This window comes from Thunnus maccoyii, chromosome 7, assembly GCF_910596095.1.
Source record: "Thunnus maccoyii chromosome 7, fThuMac1.1, whole genome shotgun sequence".
Classification (NCBI taxonomy): domain Eukaryota; kingdom Metazoa; phylum Chordata; class Actinopteri; order Scombriformes; family Scombridae; genus Thunnus; species Thunnus maccoyii.
The window spans coordinates 16,809,730-16,830,116 of NC_056539.1; the positions used below are offsets into that span (position 1 = coordinate 16,809,730).

Genomic DNA, 20,387 nt, shown 5'->3' on the forward strand with positions numbered 1-20,387 from the left:
TTTTGATGTTAGTGTTAGAGAAGTGATCAAATCACCAGAACCCAAAAGTTCTCCATCTGTCTGTCTTTATGTGTGTCCATACTTTTCTTTTTTCTCCCTCTCTACTGTCATCCTTTTCTTCTTCTTTGCCCTGTGGTGATATATCATTCTCTCTCTCTCTCTCGCTCTCTCTCTCTGTATTTCTCATTCTTAGCATGGATCCCACAAAAAGCACCATTTCCTCAGCTCACAGTTTAGTCATTTACAGTAGAAAATCTCAGTTTATTCTGTAACTGTGCACACTTCCATCTCCGTTTGGACCTTTTCTCTTGTTCTGTCTCCTCTGGCTGTTGTTGTTTTTTTTTTTTTTTTTAACTCTTTATCTCCAACATTCGCATCCAACTTATCGTTTCCTCTTGGCACTATGTTTTTTCTCCCGTCCTCTGACATCTGGATCTTGCACCTCGCATCTTTGAGTTGTGGTTTCCAGTTACTCCTCCAGTCTTCAGCCGGCTGAAGGGAAAGAGAAAAAAACAGAAAGCAAATAAAACAGGTGCCAGATACAACCCCCATATATCCTTCCTCTGTCTCTGTCCTACTTCCAAAATGGACAAGACTAGATTGGGAGGAGACAGAGGCAGAGATAAGTAAACCCAAACAAAACCAGACTGCACCGGGTCAGGCCAAAATCATATTTGTTTATTTTAAACCAGTGAGTCACATGCCTGCATGAACAGAAAGAAAGAAAACATAAACTCTTCTTGTTTCCTCTTCATGTGACTGACACGCTTTGATTAAATTTCCCATTCTGTCTGATCTCCTTGCCTTTTTTTGTGGTCCAAACTTAAAGTGAATAAAGGAAATAAATTGTTTTTATGGGGATGGGACGGGATGTAGGCCTACTGTATCGTGACGAAGTGGGCCAGTGGGAGCTGTTTGTGGCCTGACAGTAATCAGAGCCTAATGCCCTGTCACACAGTGGAAGCTTAAAAAAAAAAAGACAAGAAAAAGAAGATCTGTCCAGTCAGTCAGTCTGTAAAAACACCTCACCAAATGAAAGCATATGATTGTGTAGCAACACTAGCGAGCAAACCACGGTCTGGATCCAATTAAAGTCATCATCATCCTCATCAGCAAACCCCCTCTCTCCCTCCTTTCCCTCTCCTCCGCCATGCCTCCAGCTTGGTCATTCCTATGGGATGTTTCCAGTGTTGCATTTGTGTGTTTTTTTGCACATATTTGTGTATGTTTATGTGTGTATTTGTACATGCATATATGTGTATTTGTGTATGTGTTGTCTATGTGCCTGTGCATAAGTATGGGAGTGCATGTCCGTGTGTAAGTGCATGTGGATATGTGTGTGTGGTGTACTGTATGTGTTCCCAGACACAGCACAGCCCCTCATGTTCTATCTAATTGGCAAGAATTGCTCCACATGGAACTGATTAATTCCAGACTGCTGGCTCATTACTGGGTTAATCGACTTGTGCTCCTCCCACCAACCCCCCCTTCTCTCTGCTTTTGCTCCCCCACCCCCCCTTTTTTTTCTGCAGATGCACTTAAAATTCTCTTTCACATATGTTGCTCACTTTCTAAAATAATACACATGTATTCTCTCTCGCTTACTTGGTCTTTTTCTTTCTCTTGGTATTTTCCTTAAATACCTAGAAAGTCCCTGTCTCCCTCTCCATTTACTCCTTACACACGCTGTTTGAACCCCAGCCCCCTTTCCTGCCCCATTGACCCTGACCTGGCAAACTGTAACAAATAAGACCCCTTTTTGGAGGCCCCTCAGATGCCTGCAGTTAGCCGAAACCCCAGGCAACCTTTCCCACTGCCAGCCCATAAAGAAACTTCCTCCACAGCCACCATGGAGAGGACAGGACAGACCCCTGACTTACAGCACTGCTGTATTGAACAGAGCTATTACCTTTAACTTTTTCTCACATTTAATGCAGTATCAGTGGTGGAAAAAAGCACTTATGCTATTACCTGAAGTCCTACTTGATGCACTTTTTGGTTGCAATTTTCAAATCTGTTGCATCACGGATCAAACCCAGTATCACTAGTAAGGTGAAGTGAGGTGTGCTCTTTTATACCTGTAATGACACCCAGCAGTGAGGTGACAGTGTGCTGATACACTCTGGAGTACACTCCTACATTGCTGCAGCCAAGTGAGAAGTTAAACCACTGGAGGTCAGCAAAAACAGGGTACTCAATAAAGTAACAATAATGCACTGTTGTATCATCATCTATGTGTAGGTTTTGTATTTACTTTATGATGACATTTTGAGCTTAAACTTTTGTTGCTGTCTGTTCACTTGTCTCACTCTGTCCTCGTGTCTCATCCCCCCTCCTCCTTCAGATCAGCGTGTGGGCACCTGTTTCTCTGCTCTGGCTAATGGCCGCTGTGCTGCAGAGCTGAGTGGCCAATACACCAAGATGCAGTGCTGTTGTGACACAGGCCGTTGCTGGGCTTTGGGACAAATCCCTGAGATGTGCCCCGTCAGAGGGTCTGGTGAGTGCACAAAAACAAAACATACAGAAGCCGCACGCAAATGTCATGTTTCATTATTGACAACCACACATGTTCCAGGCAACATCTATGTTAGCTGATTCCAAACAAAGTCATGGGTATGAGCCTGAAATTAGGGCAGAACATCCATCACCTTTTTCTCCCCCGCTGAAAACTGACAGTTTCCGCAGCTGATTTCTCTGTGATTTGGCATGAGGAAATGCTGTAAATAAAGCCATGACAGCATAAATGATTCAAGCCAAAATAATTAATTTAACACAGCAATGTTAAACTAGACAATACGGGCGCTGTTAGAGAGAGGCTGTTTTGAGTTTGCATGTGCCTGTGACAGAGAGGCAAGAGCATCCTCTCAAACTGATGAGCATGATGTCATGAGCGCAAACGAAACAGAGAAAGATGGAAAAGATTTGTGTGAAGATAATGACCCTGGAATTCGGAAAAGTCTTCCACTGCGTGAGACTATGATCCATAACTGATCTATTACAGAATGTTCTGCCTCTTTCACTGGCAATGCCAAAATAAGATTAAAGTTAAATCATAACTTCAACAAAAGAACATAAAAATGTATTGCAAAGTGCATTGGCCTTTGTGAAATATGCTTTTCCAGGAAACTGCGAGTACATTTCAAGTACATATACTATAACACTTTGAGTGGTTAGGCTGAGCCAAAGTGTTTTTGAGTTTGAGTTAATAATCCACACAAGCAGTAAACCTTTCAAACACAAAACCACAAAAAGGATTTTCATCTGTTTCATCTAACAGTTACCAAATGAAACATAACCCGACAGTGCTGGGCATCCACTGACTTGTTCCCTGTGATTTCTCTTCATTTTGTAGACGAGTTCAGGCGACTGTGTATTGTGGGTGTTCCTCAGGGACATGCTTTCCCTCATGGCTACCCCAACGGACAGTTCCCCAGCACCAACGGCAATGGGTACAATTATGGGTACAAGTTTCCCACTGTACCTAATGGTAATGGTAACGGAGGTGGCAACGGAGGGAATGGAAGGGGACTTTCAATCCGTCAACACATAGGTGAGTCGTTTTCTGGGTCTGAATAAGTCTGTTAAATGGCACTAGACTGAAAGGTTCGTTTCTTGAGTTGGAAAGTTGAAGCACTTGCTTTGTTTTGTTAATTTGTCTCTTTGTGTGTTCTCAGGCAATGTTCATGTGAACGACTCCATCGATGTGTGCAAACATTTCACCAACTTGTGTCTGAATGGACGTTGCATTCCCACAATCTCAAGCTACCGCTGTGAGTGCAACATGGGCTACAGGCAGGATGTTCGTGGGGAGTGTATCGGTGAGAAACATGCTCACACACACACACACTGTATACTGTACACAAGTATACATGAAATGTTATTCAGTTCTCACTAACCTCCCTGTTCCATGTAGGCAGACACATGACTATGTGACAGTGCCACAATTAATTACATGCACTGCACTGCCATCTTCTGCCGATTTCAGGAACTTAACACAAGTGATGTAGTTTCATGCTTACAGGAGTGAAATGTGAATCAGTATTTATATCCATTCAGTTATAGATGCACAGAATAGATCATGTTTCTTGTTTGCTTTATTTTCTCTCTCCAGATGTGGATGAGTGTGTGAGCAATCCATGTATCAATGGAGACTGTGTCAACACACCTGGATCATACCACTGCAAGTGCCATGAGGGCTACCAAGGAACCCCCACCAAACAAGCCTGCATTGGTATGTCTGACTGTGCCTTTATGTGCCTTATATTATTGTAATAATTTCCCTAAGATGTTTTTGAAACACTAATTTAGTACACACAAAAGTATTTCAAAGGCATTCCACTAAAGCTTTGATACATGGTTTAGTATAATTTATTGTTTTAAGGCATTGAACTCAGCCAAATCCCTTTTCCCTCTGTTTGCACTCCTCTGTTTAGATATCGATGAGTGTATTGTGAATGGAGTGATGTGTCGCAACGGCCGCTGTGTCAACACTGAGGGAAGCTTTCAGTGTATCTGCAATGCTGGCTTTGAACTCACTCCAGATGGAAAGAACTGCATTGGTAAGGAGACAAAACAATAACTTGAACTACACATAAATCTTGACCTTTAAAAACTTAGTCTCAATACCTCTTATCTTTCCCCTCCAGACCATGATGAATGCGCCACCACCAATATGTGTCTCAACGGCATGTGTATCAATGAGGACGGCAGCTTTAAGTGTATCTGCAAGCCTGGCTTCGCCTTAGCACCCAATGGACGCTACTGCACCGGTATGATAGATTTATAAAGTACAAACACAGGCCTGAAGTCTTGGGCTAGAGTCAAGTAGGCTGCTTCAAAACAGTGTTGACAGATACGTTTTCTTTGAAATCCTGCAGATCTTTTGAACCCATTTGTGCACGGTTTTGTTTCAGAGGTCAGACTTTTTGAAACTTCCCAATGGTGCTATTATGCTCAATGCATAAAGATAAATAGATTAATTTATGAGTCTCTGTTGAGAGATTTTTTCTGGAAGTGTCAAGAGTAGCTGTCGTTCCATTGCAGTCACACTACAGCACAGACAGCACAGGTGCATATCACAAATGTATCCAATCTAGATAATGCTAACACCCCATGACCCAGTTCCTCCTCAAGCACTGTGATTTTTTATGTCTTATGTTTATTTTAAAAAGAAAAAGAAAAATATAAAATATTTAAAATAAACAAATAAACCAATGCTGACCTGTGCTATATGAATGATCTGCCCTCTCTTCATCAGACATTGATGAATGTCAGACACCTGGCATTTGTATGAATGGACGCTGCATCAACTCTGAGGGCTCCTTCCGCTGCGAGTGCCCACCAGGCCTTGCTATTGATGTAGATGGGAGAGTGTGTGTGGACACACACATGAGGACCACCTGTTATGGTGCCATAAAGATGGGCACATGCTCGCGGCCGTTCCCCGGTGCAGTGACCAAGTCAGAGTGCTGCTGCGCCAATCCTGAACATGGCTTTGGAGAGCCTTGCCAACCCTGCCCCTCCAGAAACTCAGGTAGCATCTTTGATTAGCTTTACACTGATAATTTCAACTCTTGAAATACTTTTTTTTTGTTAGCTACAAAAAATAGAAAACTGAAAATCCAGCTCGTCAAATTAGTTTTCTTTCTCTTGTCTTTCAGCTGAGTTCCAGGCTGTGTGCAGCAGTGGTATTGGCATTACAGCTGATGGCAGAGGTTAGTATGTTGTTCATGAGAGTTAATGTTTCTATAGTATTGCTGAGAAACATCTTATTAATTGTTAATACCTGTCTTTCTTCTAGACATCAATGAGTGTGCCCTGGACCCAGACATTTGTCAAAACGGCATATGTGAGAACCTGAGAGGAAGCTACCGTTGCATCTGTAACATCGGCTACGAGTCTGACACCAGTGGCAAAAACTGTGTTGGTGAGTCAGAGTGCTGTGGATTATGTTCATATTTTAATGATAGATACTTCTCAAAGTCTCAAAGTGAGACTATGTAACTTTTTTTGAACAGTGGCCACTTTGGCCAGAAGTTTACATTATAGGATAAAGTTAAGTGCCAAAACATAGTGCAAAACAGAACTACAAGTAGAGAATAGTCACTGACTCTTCTGTCATATAACAATATCTTTGCAAAGTTTGCTAGCAATAGCAAACATTAGCTACTGTCAGCTAAAGGACATACCAGACCAAATAGCAACACAATTTTGCAAAGCTGATTTATATTGTTTAGAAATTCAACTTTTTTATTTGTGAGAGGAATAAAAATGTTTTCTTACATAGTAAAAATCGAAATAGTTAAGTAACATAGTATCTCTTGAAAGGAGAATATTGGTGCTTTGCTTGTTTAGCCATCTAAGTATGAATTTCAGAAACTCTAGATTACTCCAGACTGATTTTTAAATTGTTACAACAAGTTTTGTATTCTCTTTCACCTCCCTTCAGACATCAATGAGTGTCTGGTGAACCGTCTGCTCTGTGATAACGGTCTGTGCAGAAACACTCCTGGCTCCTACACCTGCTCCTGTCCTAAAGGCTTTGTCTTCAAACCCGACTCAGAGACATGTGAAGGTGAACACTCGCGCGTGCACACACACACACAGTCAGTGACACACAAACACACTCACGTGTTTGTGCTGTTTCCCATCCATTCGTTTTCACCAACAATCAAGGTCATTATAAGGTGACATTGTTACCAGATGTGTTGCATTTAGTTTCCAGTAAACATGCAGCTCATGGAAAGAAGACACACACTTTATGTTTGTAACTGCCACATGTTGTTAATGATGACCCATCTGAATTAGCCTCTCAGCCCTGACCTCAGGTGTGTGTTTGCACATGTTTCAGATATCAATGAGTGTGAGTCCAGCCCTTGCATCAATGGAGCGTGTCGCAACGTGGCTGGATCCTTCAACTGCGAGTGCACCCACGGCAGCAAGCTAGACTCCACCAACACCATTTGCGTGGGTAAGACATCCATCCATCCAATTGCTTGAAGCAAATTAGAGCAGCGCTGCAGGGTCCTTGAAACAGTTTGTGTGAGATAATGATTACATATGCTGAGACATGAGTGTCAATGGGAAGTAAGTGGTGCAGGAGTCTTTTTGTCTAATCATTTTAATCGAAGTTTACGCTCCACTTTTTCAAACAAATACTGAGGTTGTTCAGCTTTCCAGGAGCCATCCAGAGACATTATCATCCTCAGATGTTGGGCAAAATGGCACACACAGATGATTTATTAGATAAACACTTGCATGCATGGCCTTGGTTCACATGGAGATTGCTTTACTTCATTGAGATCCACCGCAGATTCAAAATGACATATGGTATGTAAGACGCTCTGCAGAGGATAAAAATTCCACTTGTTTGGAGGTTTGTTTCTTTTGGGAAATCAGTCTGAGAACACTACATACTAATACAGAATACAGATGTTATTGTAACTGGAAGGGAGAATGAGTCATTAAATAAATAGTCATACATATTGCATGAGCTGGCTCTATCAGAGGTCTACAAAATTCCTCTAGTTTGGTCCATTTCTGTTTTACGTTTAGTGCCCATCGCTCAGCGGGGGAAGAAGGGGAATGTAAATTGCGGTTTTGTGTTTGGTTGGCCTTGTAGTTTTTTGAGAAAAGGTGTCGCTATTATGACTTTAAACTCTCTTGGTTCATTAAAAATGCAATAGAAGATTAAAGGATTAAAAGTAATAATGCATGGGCTTTACTCAGCACAGCCTGTGCCCACAGACACAAGTTTTATGCCAGTAAAGAGAGCGGAAGGTGACATGAGATGATTGGTTTTTGAAGTGTGTTGTGTGGCCATAGTTCAAAGTACCCTGCAGAGATTTTGACCATGAGTGATGCTGTGGCGGAATGTTTTGTTTGTATTTTGTTTGCTCAACTAGCTAATAGCATTAGTAAAGTCTCCTCCGCTGTTAATTTGCCTCCACAGATAGCATGAAAAGTACTTGTTGGCTGACCATACAAGACAACCGCTGCGAGGTAAACATCAACGGAGCCACACTGAAGTCTGAGTGCTGCTCCACACTGGGAGCTGCCTGGGGCAGCCCATGTGAACCCTGCGAGATCGGTCAGTTCACAAACACAGATACATTCATATGATATGGGGTTTTCTTTTAAGGCTGATGACAATGTTCCTAATTTAAGCTCTGAAACAACTCTGAAGGAAATTCTTTTAGGAAAGAAGCATGACACATCCAACCTACTCAATGTGATTAGTTTCAAGGGGAAAACTATGTGAAAAGATCACTGATTTTAAATAAACATGTAATTTTTACAATAATTGTTATCAAGTACATTATCAGTGAATCAATGAGCAAGAGAATAAATAAACAAATAAAACATTATTGCAGATTTTCTTTTTTTGGCAGCTTCGGTCAGGAAGAAAGCGCCACCATATTGTATACACTATAACTAGTCCACTTTGAAATATTAACTTAAATAAATAAATATTTCCCTGACATTTTGGCAAAAAATGTTTTTTTTTAACATCTCTCAATCTTTTCATGACTCCTAGACACAGCCTGCTCTCGAGGATTTGCTCGTATGAAGGGCCTTGTCTGTGAAGGTAAGAGCATCTGACAACTTATGAGCGGTGACACACCAGCAGTGTTCCTGTCAACCTACATCAACGTCCATGAAGTCATTTTATCTTTTTGTCCTTTAATGCGGACAAAAAGTGCCTTTAATGTTCACTCTGCAGATTTCATTTGTGCATGTTTGTGTGTGTATTTCACCTTGTAATTATGGTTCTCAATATGTCCTGCTCCCTGTAGACATTAATGAGTGTGAGGTGTTCCCTGGAGTGTGTACAAACGGCCGCTGTGTGAACACCCAGGGCTCCTTCCGCTGTGAGTGTGCCGAGGGACTCACTTTGGACAGCACCGGACGCACATGTGTGGGTAAGAGAACAGCAGGACAAAGACATCCAACATTGTATCAGCACTATAATGCCAAAACTTAAAAATAGAGGTGACTTTTTTTGTTCAATTTTATAACCAACTTTTAATTTGTCAACCCCTAGATATGCGTAGTGAGCAGTGCTATATGAAGTGGCACGAAGATGAGTGTGGCGAGCCTCTGCCAGGGAGATACCGTGTGGACATGTGCTGCTGTTCAGTGGGTGCTGCGTGGGGTATCGACTGTGAGGAGTGTCCCAAACCAGGCACAACCGAGTACAGAGCCATCTGTCCCAGAGGGCCTGGCTTTGCCAACAGGGGAGATATTTTGACTGGCAGGCCTTTCTACAAAGGTACCAAGACTCACTCTGATACTCACTGAACATGGACACGTGGACATTTTATCCGAAGTGTGTACATTTGTTTTCTGTCTGTGGTTGAGCCTTGTTCTGGCTTCTGAGCTACAGAATCATTGTGATCAAGATTGAGTGAAGGTTTATACAGTTCATTAGTGGAAAGCTGGTTGATAAATAATGTTTATTTGTATCTGTAATGGTCTTATGTATTTGATTTTAAAATATGCAGTAGATATGATTATTTGATTATAGTGTTAATGGTTAGATTTTGGCGACTTACAAGTATTTTAGTATCTGTGTGACATGAGTTTTAATTGTTTATATTTTTCCTCAGATGTGAACGAGTGTAAGGTGTTCAACAGTCTGTGTACTTATGGAACTTGCCGCAACACCATCGGCAGTTTCAAGTGTCGGTGTAACAGCGGCTTCGCTCTGAATGCCGAGGAGAGGAACTGCACAGGTATGGACAAAAAGAAGAAGATGAAGCTAAACCAGAGGAGCAGTGAAATTAATGTAATTTAAGGGCTGAAGTTATTTAGCTTTTTTTATGTAATGTCTTTGTGTTTCAGACATTGATGAGTGCCGCATCTCTCCGGACTTGTGTGGTCACGGTTCCTGTGTCAACACACCTGGCAGCTTTGAGTGTGAATGCTTTGAGGGCTATGAGAGCGGCTTCATGATGATGAAGAACTGCATGGGTACGCTTGCACACAGAAATACACAAATGATAAACCAGAATGTGAAATCAGTTCAGTCCAAGTTCAATTTTTCCATTCAGGTCCTCTCTTTCCTTAATCTTTTTTTTTTTTTTTTTTAACTTTTTATTCATTTTTCCCTCCACTTCTCTGTTCGTCTCTGCTGACAGACATTGATGAGTGTGAGAGAAACCCACTGTTGTGTCGTGGAGGAACCTGTCTGAACACAGAAGGGAGTTATGAGTGTGAATGTCCCACCGGACACTCGCTCAGCACAGATGGATCTGCCTGTGAAGGTGGGTCATACATCATACATAAGCATTCACACACACATTCACAGGGCGTCATACATCATTCTCAGCACATCCAAAGGTAGTTTAAAAAGCTCGGATCATCAGTCAGATCTTTTCTCTTCTTGTTGAATAGTTGACATTTGACACAATTTGGCTCAACATATTGGCAATACAATATCAAAATCTTGATAAGTAATTATAAAGTTACTTTTAAGTCGAGGAATGTGTGTAATTTTTCATTTTTAGGTAGACTACACTACATTGTATGTAATGCATAATTCTCTGTACTTTCTTGCCGGTACCATCAGATGTGAATGAGTGCCAGCTGAGTGACAACTTGTGCAAGAATGGCCAGTGTGTCAATATGCCGGGAACCTACCAGTGCTCCTGTGACACCGGTTACCAGGCCACACCAGACCGTCAGGGCTGCGTTGGTGAGTGAAGCAGCAAAGTTCTTCCCAAAAATATACATGAAATTTGCAACTTTTTGCATACATGCAACACTGCAAATAATAATGATTATTGTTCCTTTAGTGTTTTGGGCTTACGTACATTCTGTTACTGTCACATGTGCCTAAACTGTAATTATGACCTCTCTTTGTAGATATTGATGAGTGCACCATTATGAATGGAGGCTGTGAGACCCACTGTACCAACTCAGAGGGCAGCTACGAGTGCAGCTGTAGTGAAGGCTACGCTCTCATGCCTGACCTCAGGACCTGTTCAGGTAATGATATGTATGATATGTGCAGTATATCTCTACTTTTCCATAGACATTACATTGAATATATGAATAAATGCATTGATAACTATTTCTGCTGCTTTTTTAGATATTGATGAGTGTGAGGAGACTCCAGACATCTGCGATGGAGGCCAGTGTACCAACATTCCTGGGGAATATCGCTGTCTGTGTTACGATGGGTTCATGGCTTCTATGGACATGAGGACCTGTATCGGTGAGAAAAAAAAAAACATTCTGCAATCCTTCTCCTTTCATACTTGTCTATTCTCTATATATACTTGTCTTTCTTTAAATCTCATTCTCACCTTCATCTTTTTGTCCAGTGTTTTTTTGTCTACCTCATTCATTTATTCATTCAGTCTCTGTCTCTGTCAGTCTCATTCTCTGTCAGTCTACTCTCTAAGGCCAACGTTCACATAAGCATCTATGTCTGTCCATTCCTCTCTGCCCAGATGTAAATGAGTGTGATTTGAACCCAAACATCTGTCTCCACGGTGACTGTGAGAACACCAAAGGCTCCTTCATCTGCCACTGTCAGCTGGGATACTTTGTCAAGAAGGGATCCACGGGTTGCACAGGTACACACACACATACACACACACAAAAAAAATCAAGGTCGGAGAGGTCTGGGCCTCTGTGTGTCCATATCTGAGTTGAGCGTAAAGACAGTTTATTCATGCATACAGTAGTTCAAGGTCGACATTTTTTAAGATAATAATTAATTCATAGCATACTGTACCTGGAGACCCAGTCACCAGCCTCACTACTAATAGAATTAAAAAGTTTCTGCTCAGCAAAAAGCAACATTTTCACATCTCTTTGCACATCATTAAAAAAGGAGCATTTCACTCAAAGAAACTACAGTAGAGCTCTGATATTGTTTATATTCTTGTGTTTTTATTTTGTTCAATGTTTTAAGGGAAATAACTGGTTTTAAAAAACAGTGCTACTGTCTATTTATTGGCTAATTGATCTTAAAATCTCTCCAGATATTGATGAGTGTGAGATCGGGGCTCATAACTGCGACATGCATGCTGCCTGCATCAACGTGCCTGGAAGCTTTAAATGTCGCTGTCGAGATGGTTGGATTGGAGATGGCATCAAGTGTGTGGGTGAGTATGTATCCGGATTATCTTAGCTGTGATGTGATTTGAAAACCAGATAGTTTTACACTGAAAGACGAGTCTCAAAGAGAAAAATAAAACAACAAAAACGTCTCTGGTACTCAAGAAAATTGGACTTTTGACTGGCTTGATTGAGTTTTGCCATGAATTTTATCACACTTTTTTCTCTCTATGCCTATAGATCAGGATGAGTGCTCTGGCGAGGACCATAACTGCAACCCGAACGCAGACTGTGTCAACACACCAGGATCCTACAGGTGCACATGTAAGGAGGGCTTTAATGGAGACGGCTTTTCCTGCTCTGGTAAGATTGTTGAAACTTTCCAACTCAATCCTGATTGAACACTAGCTACTGTGTGTGCAGTGAGCTTCATGCCCAGAGAGTTTGTTAACACACTGGTCCGTTCTGTTTCAGATATGGATGAGTGTGCAGACAATGTGAACCTGTGTGAAAACGGCCAGTGTCTGAATGCTCCGGGCGGCTACCGCTGCGAGTGTGAGATGGGATTCACTCCTACAGAAGACAGCAAGGCTTGTCAAGGTTCCTAACTTGTTCTGTCACATTTTACTCTCTTCTTTTTATTGTTCTTTTTTTATACAGGTAGTATAACTAACATTTCCCCTCTCTCTGTCGTCTTTGCCACAGACATCGATGAGTGTAATTTCCAGAACATCTGCGTGTTTGGCACGTGCCAGAACCTTCCAGGGATGTTCCGCTGTGTGTGCGATGATGGTTATGAACTGGACCGCAGCGGAGGAAACTGCACTGGTCAGTGAAGCACTTTTGTAATGTATCTCTAAAATCATTTATTTTAGAGGTTGAACAGACTCAAATAGCTTGGCTGAGTTTCCTTTACAATAATAGCCTTCATTCATGCTTCCTATTTCCGTGCAGAATTATTTGACCAAACCAAATATTCCATTGCAGATAGTATTTCTTTCAATTAGAGTAATAGAAATCACATCTGAACAACTTCTATGCAATAAATAATGTGATCTACTCTAATTTATTTGCACCCTGGCTCAGATTATGGCATAAAAAATATTTAAAATAACAAAAAGTGGAAAAAGTATATGAGCTTTGTTCTTTTACAGCAGCTTATAAAGTAATGGGTTCATGCAGTTAAGAAGTTATGTGTAACTGAGCTTGTACGTGTCACTGTGTACTGCAGACATCAACGAGTGTGCGGATCCTGTGAACTGCATCAACGGGCTGTGTGTGAACACTCCGGGGAGCTACCTGTGTAACTGCCCACCTGACTTTGAGCTCAACCCCACTGGTGTGGGCTGCGTGGGTGAGTCATACTGAGAGCTTGCAGGTTTGGCAAGGTTGATATGAGCCAAACTGTTTACAAATATGAAGAAGACCATGATTCATGTCATTCATGAGTGAATCAGGGAATCCCTTATGGAGGACTAAATCTGATTCATCAGAAAAAAGATAAGCATTAAGAACATTCAAAAAATGAATGAATACATCAAATGCATAAAGATATTATCTAGTATAGTCTAGAGCAGGTTCTGCATCATTCATACAGTACTTAAACTGTAGGAAGCTATTAATAGTTCCCACTTTACTGTGTACAATACATACAATCAGTTAATAAAATCAATGCATTAGATGAGTATTATTAAGCCTGAGAACTCGGTTACAGGATGCAGAAGATGCGGCTTTTATGCAAACCAAACTATACTTCATTTGTGGACTCACAGTCTCACCATCCTATTACATAAAAGACTTCATGCATTGATGAGTAAATATGCGTCTCTCTCAGATACCCGTGTCGGCAACTGCTTCCTGGATATCAGTACACGTGGTGACGGAGGAATCTCCTGCAGTGTGGAGATCGGAGTGGGTGTGACCAGAGCTTCTTGTTGCTGCTCCCAGAGAGGAGCCTGGGGAAACCCCTGTGAACTGTGCCCTGCCCACAACACCAGTATGTATCACATGGCCTCGACCAAGCAATTCATTTTTATACTTATTGAAAAATGCACATCTACATGCTATAGTTAAATAAGCAGATTTTCTAACAAATATTTCACAGTCACAGTAACAAGCTGTATTTTTGTCTCTGTCTATAGCGGAATATAAGACTCTCTGTCCAGGAGGAGAGGGATTCAAACCCAACCCCATCACTGTCATCCTGGAGGGTAAACCATCCACTTTTCTTTGTTTTATTGAATTCACAATGGCAGCTGCAACTAGAATGTGTTGCAGTAAAACACTGAAACGGTTTTACCCTCTACTTCATAATTTTTTAGATATTATATAAGATGAAATTAGTGTCATATATGGATCTAACCATTTGAATGTTTCTTTAGATATCGATGAGTGCCAGGAGCTGCCAGGTCTCTGCCAGGGTGGAAACTGTGTGAACACCTTTGGCAGTTTCCAGTGTGAATGTCCAGGAGGCTACTATCTCAATGAGGAGACTCGCATCTGTGAAGGTAAAGACTGAAAAAATGTATTTAAACTGAGTGACTTGAATTGACAAACTCATGCTGTATTATCACTATGCCCCTCCTTCATATTTTTTTTTACTATCTGTCATTATTTCTTTATGTGCAGATATTGATGAATGCACAGCCCACATTGGGATCTGTGGGCCTGGTACCTGCTACAACACTCTAGGCAACTACACCTGTGTGTGTCCCCCTGAATACATGCAGGTCAATGGAGGAAACAACTGCATGGGTAAGTGCGTGGGACCTCTCATGGACAACAAGAAAATGTTAATTCTCTGTCTCCTCATTTTACATTCACAGTCATTTCTAAAAGTCAGACCTTTCTGAAGAGCATATCAGCTTTTTGATTTAGACTGAATGTCTTTCTGTTGTTCGGGTAATGCAGACATGAGGAAAAGTGTGTGTTACCGTAACTTCAATGACACATGTGAGAACGAGCTGTCCTTCAACATGACCAAGAAGATGTGCTGCTGTGCCTATAATGTTGGAAAAGCCTGGAACAAGCCATGCGAGGCCTGTCCTACTCCTGCTACCCGTAAGTGTCAAAAAGAAACTGACACAAATCAACTACCGTTCTAAACCAACTAACACTGAAACTACGAGAATACATTTTATTATTGTAATTGAGACAGTCCTGTCCTTTCTGTTTCAGCTGAGTACCAAACACTGTGTGGTAACCAAGCTCCTGGCTTCATCATTGACATCCACACTGGCAAGCCAATTGGTAAGGTCAATCTGGTCAAAACTGGCTGAGTACAGACCTTCAAAACATGATTATCCAAGTTTAAAATGTTACAGGTTAGGTTATAACATCTTCTGGTGTTGTTCTGTGCAGATATTGATGAGTGCAGGGAGATCCCTGGTATCTGTGCAAATGGAGTGTGCATCAACCAAATCGGGAGCTTCCGCTGTGAATGTCCAATGGGCTTCAGCTACAACAATATATTGCTCATTTGTGAAGGTAAAACTCGGGCCTCAGCTAACTCTTTTTTTATCTCTCTCACACTTCCTTTCTGTTCTTCATTCTGTGTATCATATTATAGGTGAAGATAACTATCTGTGAATTTAAAAGACATTTTGTAAACACACGTAATTATGAGACAGTCAGTGCATGGTGGTATAACATAGACTTCCTGCTCTTTTGCTTCTTCTGTTTCCTGTCTCTCTCTGACCTTTTCTCTCACACACATAAATGCACACACATACACATCTCTTATCCCTGTCACTACTTTATGTCCTCTTGTGACCCTGCTGCTGAATCATTCTATATTTATGTGTCTCTCATACTGTACAGTATACAGTACACTCATTGCCAGCACAAACACTTACTACACACACACACCTACAAATACAGATACACTGACTCACTGCCTGAGAGCCACTTTTACAAGCAGTCCACTCAGTGGAGTTAATGCTGCCTTTTCCCACATGAATTACGTCCTTGTAAAGACAAGTATAGTGGCTCTGAATGGAAGCACCTGCCAGGACCTTCAATCATCCAGAACCTGCCAGGACTGTCTGAACTGTATCTCAGCCAAAATGGCGCCATTGTGTTTTCTCTCCTGCTGTCCACGAGCTGACAGCCTGCTCCGGCCAGACAGTTATAGAGCGTGTGATTGATGTCCACTGCTTCTCTCTTTCTTCTTCCCGCTCAGATATTGATGAGTGTAACAGTGGGGACAACCTGTGCCAGCGCAACGCCAACTGTATCAACATTCCAGGCAGCTACCGCTGCGAGTGCTCGCCAGGCTTCAAACTGTCCCCCAGTGGGGCCTGTGTGGGTGAGTCCAGTCTGTCTGACAGACCTTTCTAGGGTTTTCCATCTTAAAATAACAGGGAGGTGGACAGATAGAGTAAATGTGTTGGTGATGCGAGGAAAATGTAAGACAGTGGCATCCCTTGTCGAAGGAAAATCATTAAAATTTATATTTACTGGACTGTGGGAAAGCTGCTGAGATGTTTTATACCAGCCTCTGACTAAATACTAGTTTCAGGACTTCATATAAATTGGAGTTCATGCAATATGTACATAATATTAGTGCTGAAATGATAAGTCAATTGCTTGATCAACAGAAAATTAATTACTAACAATTTTGGTAATTGAATCAATATGCATTAATCAAGCACAGTTAAAAGCACAATTTGCTGATTTTTGTCTATTGTATATAATTCTTAATCAAATATTTATTGGTTTTTGACAAAAAAAAAACAATATGAAAATCATGGGGTCTGATAAATTATTATGGGAATATGTCACAATATTGAAAAAATAATCAACATATCAATGAATAAAGAAAATTGTATCAGCTGCAGCACTATATGATACATTAATCTGCTTTCCACTGCTGTCTCTCTCTCTCTCTCTCTCTCTCTCTCTCTCTCTCTTTCTCTTTTTCTCAGACCGTAATGAGTGCCAGGAGATTCCTAATGTGTGTAGTCATGGAGAGTGTATCGACACACAGGGAAGTTACCGCTGTCTCTGCCACAATGGCTTCAAGGCCACTGCTGACCAGACCATGTGCATGGGTAAGAGAGACATCTAAACTTAAACACACAGCACTTTGTTACATGTAATCCTGCACTATTGTAAGTCAATATCAGCCACATAATACACAATTTTTTTACATTTACTTGGTGGTACTGTATCTTTTCAGTGTCACTCTTACACAGCCACTGTGCTGCTGCATGACTCAGTTTCTTGAGATGTTGCTCTCTCTCTCTGTGTATTCCAGATATCGACGAGTGTGACAGACAGCCATGTGGTAACGGTACCTGTAAAAACACAGTGGGATCCTACAACTGTCTCTGCTTTCCTGGCTTCGAGCTCACACACAACAATGACTGCATGGGTATGCATCATGTACTGTTCTGCTCTACAAAGGTCAACAGCAGTTAGTGCTTTATTTTAAAGGTCAAAGTCTTGACAAGGGTTCAGATGTTATATTATTATGATAACCTATAAATTCCAGATAAAAAATAGGCTACCCTTTTCTGTAGCAATATTTCATTTGTTGAGACATAAAATAAAACTTAAACATAAAATTTGAAGTATTTTGACTGTTCTTTGGCTTTATAGGATAACATATATGACTATAGATGATATCTTTCTGCCTGGAAAAACATTAACTTCTGCTCACGTAAAATCTTTTGCTGTTGGTGGTGTTTGCTGATAGGTATCAAAAATCAGGGGAATGTCTGGAAAGTCCTAATCCTCTCAATGTCTACCTAACAGATATAGATGAGTGCAGCGCCCTCCAGGGCCAAGTGTGCAGGAACGGACAGTGTATCAACGGACTTGGTTCCTTCCAGTGTCTCTGTAATGAGGGTTATGAGAATACGCCTGACGGGAAGAATTGTGTTGGTAGGTGTACAGGAATTGTTTAAGCTGAGAGGGGTTTTACATATAGGTTTTCATACAGACAAATAAACACACATTGCCTAATTTTTTCATTGTCCCATTTTTCACAGATATCAATGAGTGTGTGAGTTACCCCGGCACTTGCTCTCCAGGAACTTGTCAGAATCTTGATGGATCCTTCAGATGTATCTGCCCTCCTGGCTATGAGGTGCAAAATGACCAGTGCATAGGTAAGACACGAACATACACACACACATACAGGTATAGACACACTTCAGTTCAGAATAAAGGCTCCAAACATACTCAAGCTAGCTTGTTCAAATAGCCAGAGTCCTGATAAACAGCTACACTTAAATACCAGGGTGTCTGAGACATCACTGACTGAGCCATCTGGTCAGACACACACACAATCTCTCACACATGCACAGTGATCTGAGACCCCATCCCGTTTTTTACTCTCCCTTCCCAGATATCAATGAGTGTGAGGTGGAACCTAACATCTGCCAGTTTGGCACCTGCACCAACACCCCTGGCAGCTTCCAGTGTTCCTGTCAGCCAGGCTTCGTACTCTCCGACAACAAACGGCGCTGCTATGGTGAGAGAAGCTGTTAATTAACATTGGGGCACAGCAGATAGTGTCGATGAGCAGCTGTGTGAGTTATCTCTCCAATGAATGTTGTGATCTGACATACTTTATTCCCTTCACTGAGGTAGAAGAAGGTTCTTGTCTTTGTGTGTCTCGCGGATAACAGATCAGCTTCTATCCGCTCACATTTGAATTTACTGGATCTTTTTTTTCTTATGACAGATACCAGAGAGAGTTTCTGTTTCACCAAATTCGACGCAGGAAAATGCTCCGTCCCCAAAGCCTTCAACACCACCAAGGCTAAGTGCTGCTGCAGCAAGATGCCTGGAGAGGGCTGGGGACTTCCCTGTGAGCTGTGCCCACGAGAGAATGAAGGTGTGTAACCACACACACACACACACACACACACACACACACACACACACACACACACACACACACACAGCTGTAATTAAGACATACATGTGCACATGATGACATTTGTAAAATAATGAGGTTTACTTTGTGTCTCTCCAGCTGCTTTTAACACTCTGTGTCCATATGGCCATGGAGCCCTGCCTGGACCAGGCGATGCTCGTGAAGGTGAGTGTTGCAACGTACATAGAATCCCTTGAGTCTGAAGAAAAAGTGGGCATATGTTAAAAAACATGCTACTTTTCTCTTTCTTTCTCTAGATATGAATGAGTGTCTGGATAACCCGGGCATCTGCCAGAATGGTATCTGCATCAACACAGATGGCTCGTTCCGCTGTGAATGCCCCTTTGGATACAACTTGGATTACACTGGGGTTAACTGTGTTGGTAAGATAGTTTCTGTAATTTAAGTAACCTTTAAGTAATCTGCAACATTTCTTTTAGTTAATGTTTCAATACCAACTGATGTCATATATCAGTTACTCTAGCCCCGGATACTTAGAAGAAAATTTGAGCAAAATCAGTGTCTTAAGATTAGCAACCTGGGTCTGATATTATTTTCCTACTGTAGCTCCAGAGACCAGCTTTTTCCTGCATAACAGCCTGGTCTATTTTTGGGCCAACATTTAAGCAGCTAATGACTGCTTTTAAAAATCTATGTTATAAATGTTTCATTGATTTAATTGCCTCCTCTATCTATTCCCCACTCTGTCTTCTCCAGACACTGATGAGTGCTCCATTGGAAACCCATGTGGAAATGGAACCTGCACCAATGTGGTGGGAGGCTTCGAGTGTTCATGCCAGGAGGGCTTCGAACCTGGACCCATGATGACCTGTGAAGGTCAGTCATTCACACAGTAACACTCATGCACATTCGCACAGGTACACTTGTTTTCTGCATCGTTTGACATTAAATTAAACCACCCTGTCTCTTTTCTTGACTGCAGACATCAACGAGTGCTCCCAGAATCCTCTGCTGTGTGCCTTCCGGTGTGTCAACACCTTTGGCTCCTATGAGTGTATGTGCCCTGCTGGCTATGTGCTGCGAGATGACCAACGCATGTGTAGAGGTGAGAAGGCACAGCAGATTTCCTGTTTGCAAAGTGTCACTTTTATCTGCTTTACTCCTGTCATCTCTGCTTTTTCACTCCTTTTTTTCCATTGAAACAGGCTTTAATAGTTTTCATTTTAGCTAACTGTTGTAGTTTTACCAACTGATCGTCTCTCATTGTCTCCTGACAGACCAAGACGAGTGTTCGGAGGGTCTGGATGACTGTGATTCCAAGGGTATGACTTGTAAGAACCTGATTGGTACCTTCATGTGTATCTGCCCACCTGGCATGCAGCGCCGACCAGATGGAGAGGGATGTATGGGTGAGTAAAAATCTTTCAGCTAATGTGAGAGGTTCACTTCAGTCCTCACATATTATATGCTG

The 20,387-nt window shown here is 41.6% G+C and overlaps 1 protein-coding gene across 2 annotated transcripts in view; it reads left to right on the forward strand.

The window, feature by feature from the left end:
• The window catches only part of fbn2b (fibrillin 2b), a 73,994-nt gene that overhangs the window by 47,154 nt on the left and 6,453 nt on the right, over positions 1-20,387 (forward strand). For both annotated transcript variants that reach the window (XM_042416825.1, XM_042416826.1), the window contains 46 exons: positions 2,345-2,497; positions 3,353-3,550; positions 3,675-3,818; positions 4,112-4,231; positions 4,434-4,559; positions 4,647-4,769; positions 5,258-5,533; positions 5,661-5,714; positions 5,801-5,926; positions 6,449-6,574; positions 6,851-6,970; positions 7,952-8,089; positions 8,537-8,587; positions 8,796-8,921; positions 9,044-9,271; positions 9,609-9,734; positions 9,844-9,972; positions 10,140-10,265; positions 10,571-10,696; positions 10,867-10,989; positions 11,093-11,218; positions 11,457-11,582; positions 11,994-12,116; positions 12,310-12,432; positions 12,544-12,669; positions 12,775-12,897; positions 13,301-13,423; positions 13,904-14,065; positions 14,211-14,279; positions 14,451-14,576; positions 14,698-14,823; positions 14,980-15,129; positions 15,247-15,318; positions 15,430-15,555; positions 16,250-16,375; positions 16,995-17,120; positions 17,327-17,443; positions 17,827-17,955; positions 18,063-18,182; positions 18,422-18,547; positions 18,761-18,913; positions 19,055-19,120; positions 19,213-19,338; positions 19,673-19,792; positions 19,899-20,021; positions 20,194-20,325. In XM_042416825.1, coding sequence (XP_042272759.1) covers positions 2,345-2,497; positions 3,353-3,550; positions 3,675-3,818; positions 4,112-4,231; positions 4,434-4,559; positions 4,647-4,769; positions 5,258-5,533; positions 5,661-5,714; positions 5,801-5,926; positions 6,449-6,574; positions 6,851-6,970; positions 7,952-8,089; positions 8,537-8,587; positions 8,796-8,921; positions 9,044-9,271; positions 9,609-9,734; positions 9,844-9,972; positions 10,140-10,265; positions 10,571-10,696; positions 10,867-10,989; positions 11,093-11,218; positions 11,457-11,582; positions 11,994-12,116; positions 12,310-12,432; positions 12,544-12,669; positions 12,775-12,897; positions 13,301-13,423; positions 13,904-14,065; positions 14,211-14,279; positions 14,451-14,576; positions 14,698-14,823; positions 14,980-15,129; positions 15,247-15,318; positions 15,430-15,555; positions 16,250-16,375; positions 16,995-17,120; positions 17,327-17,443; positions 17,827-17,955; positions 18,063-18,182; positions 18,422-18,547; positions 18,761-18,913; positions 19,055-19,120; positions 19,213-19,338; positions 19,673-19,792; positions 19,899-20,021; positions 20,194-20,325 — 5,904 coding nt within the window. The remainder of the gene's footprint in view (positions 1-2,344; positions 2,498-3,352; positions 3,551-3,674; positions 3,819-4,111; positions 4,232-4,433; positions 4,560-4,646; positions 4,770-5,257; positions 5,534-5,660; positions 5,715-5,800; positions 5,927-6,448; positions 6,575-6,850; positions 6,971-7,951; positions 8,090-8,536; positions 8,588-8,795; positions 8,922-9,043; positions 9,272-9,608; positions 9,735-9,843; positions 9,973-10,139; positions 10,266-10,570; positions 10,697-10,866; positions 10,990-11,092; positions 11,219-11,456; positions 11,583-11,993; positions 12,117-12,309; positions 12,433-12,543; positions 12,670-12,774; positions 12,898-13,300; positions 13,424-13,903; positions 14,066-14,210; positions 14,280-14,450; positions 14,577-14,697; positions 14,824-14,979; positions 15,130-15,246; positions 15,319-15,429; positions 15,556-16,249; positions 16,376-16,994; positions 17,121-17,326; positions 17,444-17,826; positions 17,956-18,062; positions 18,183-18,421; positions 18,548-18,760; positions 18,914-19,054; positions 19,121-19,212; positions 19,339-19,672; positions 19,793-19,898; positions 20,022-20,193; positions 20,326-20,387) is intronic.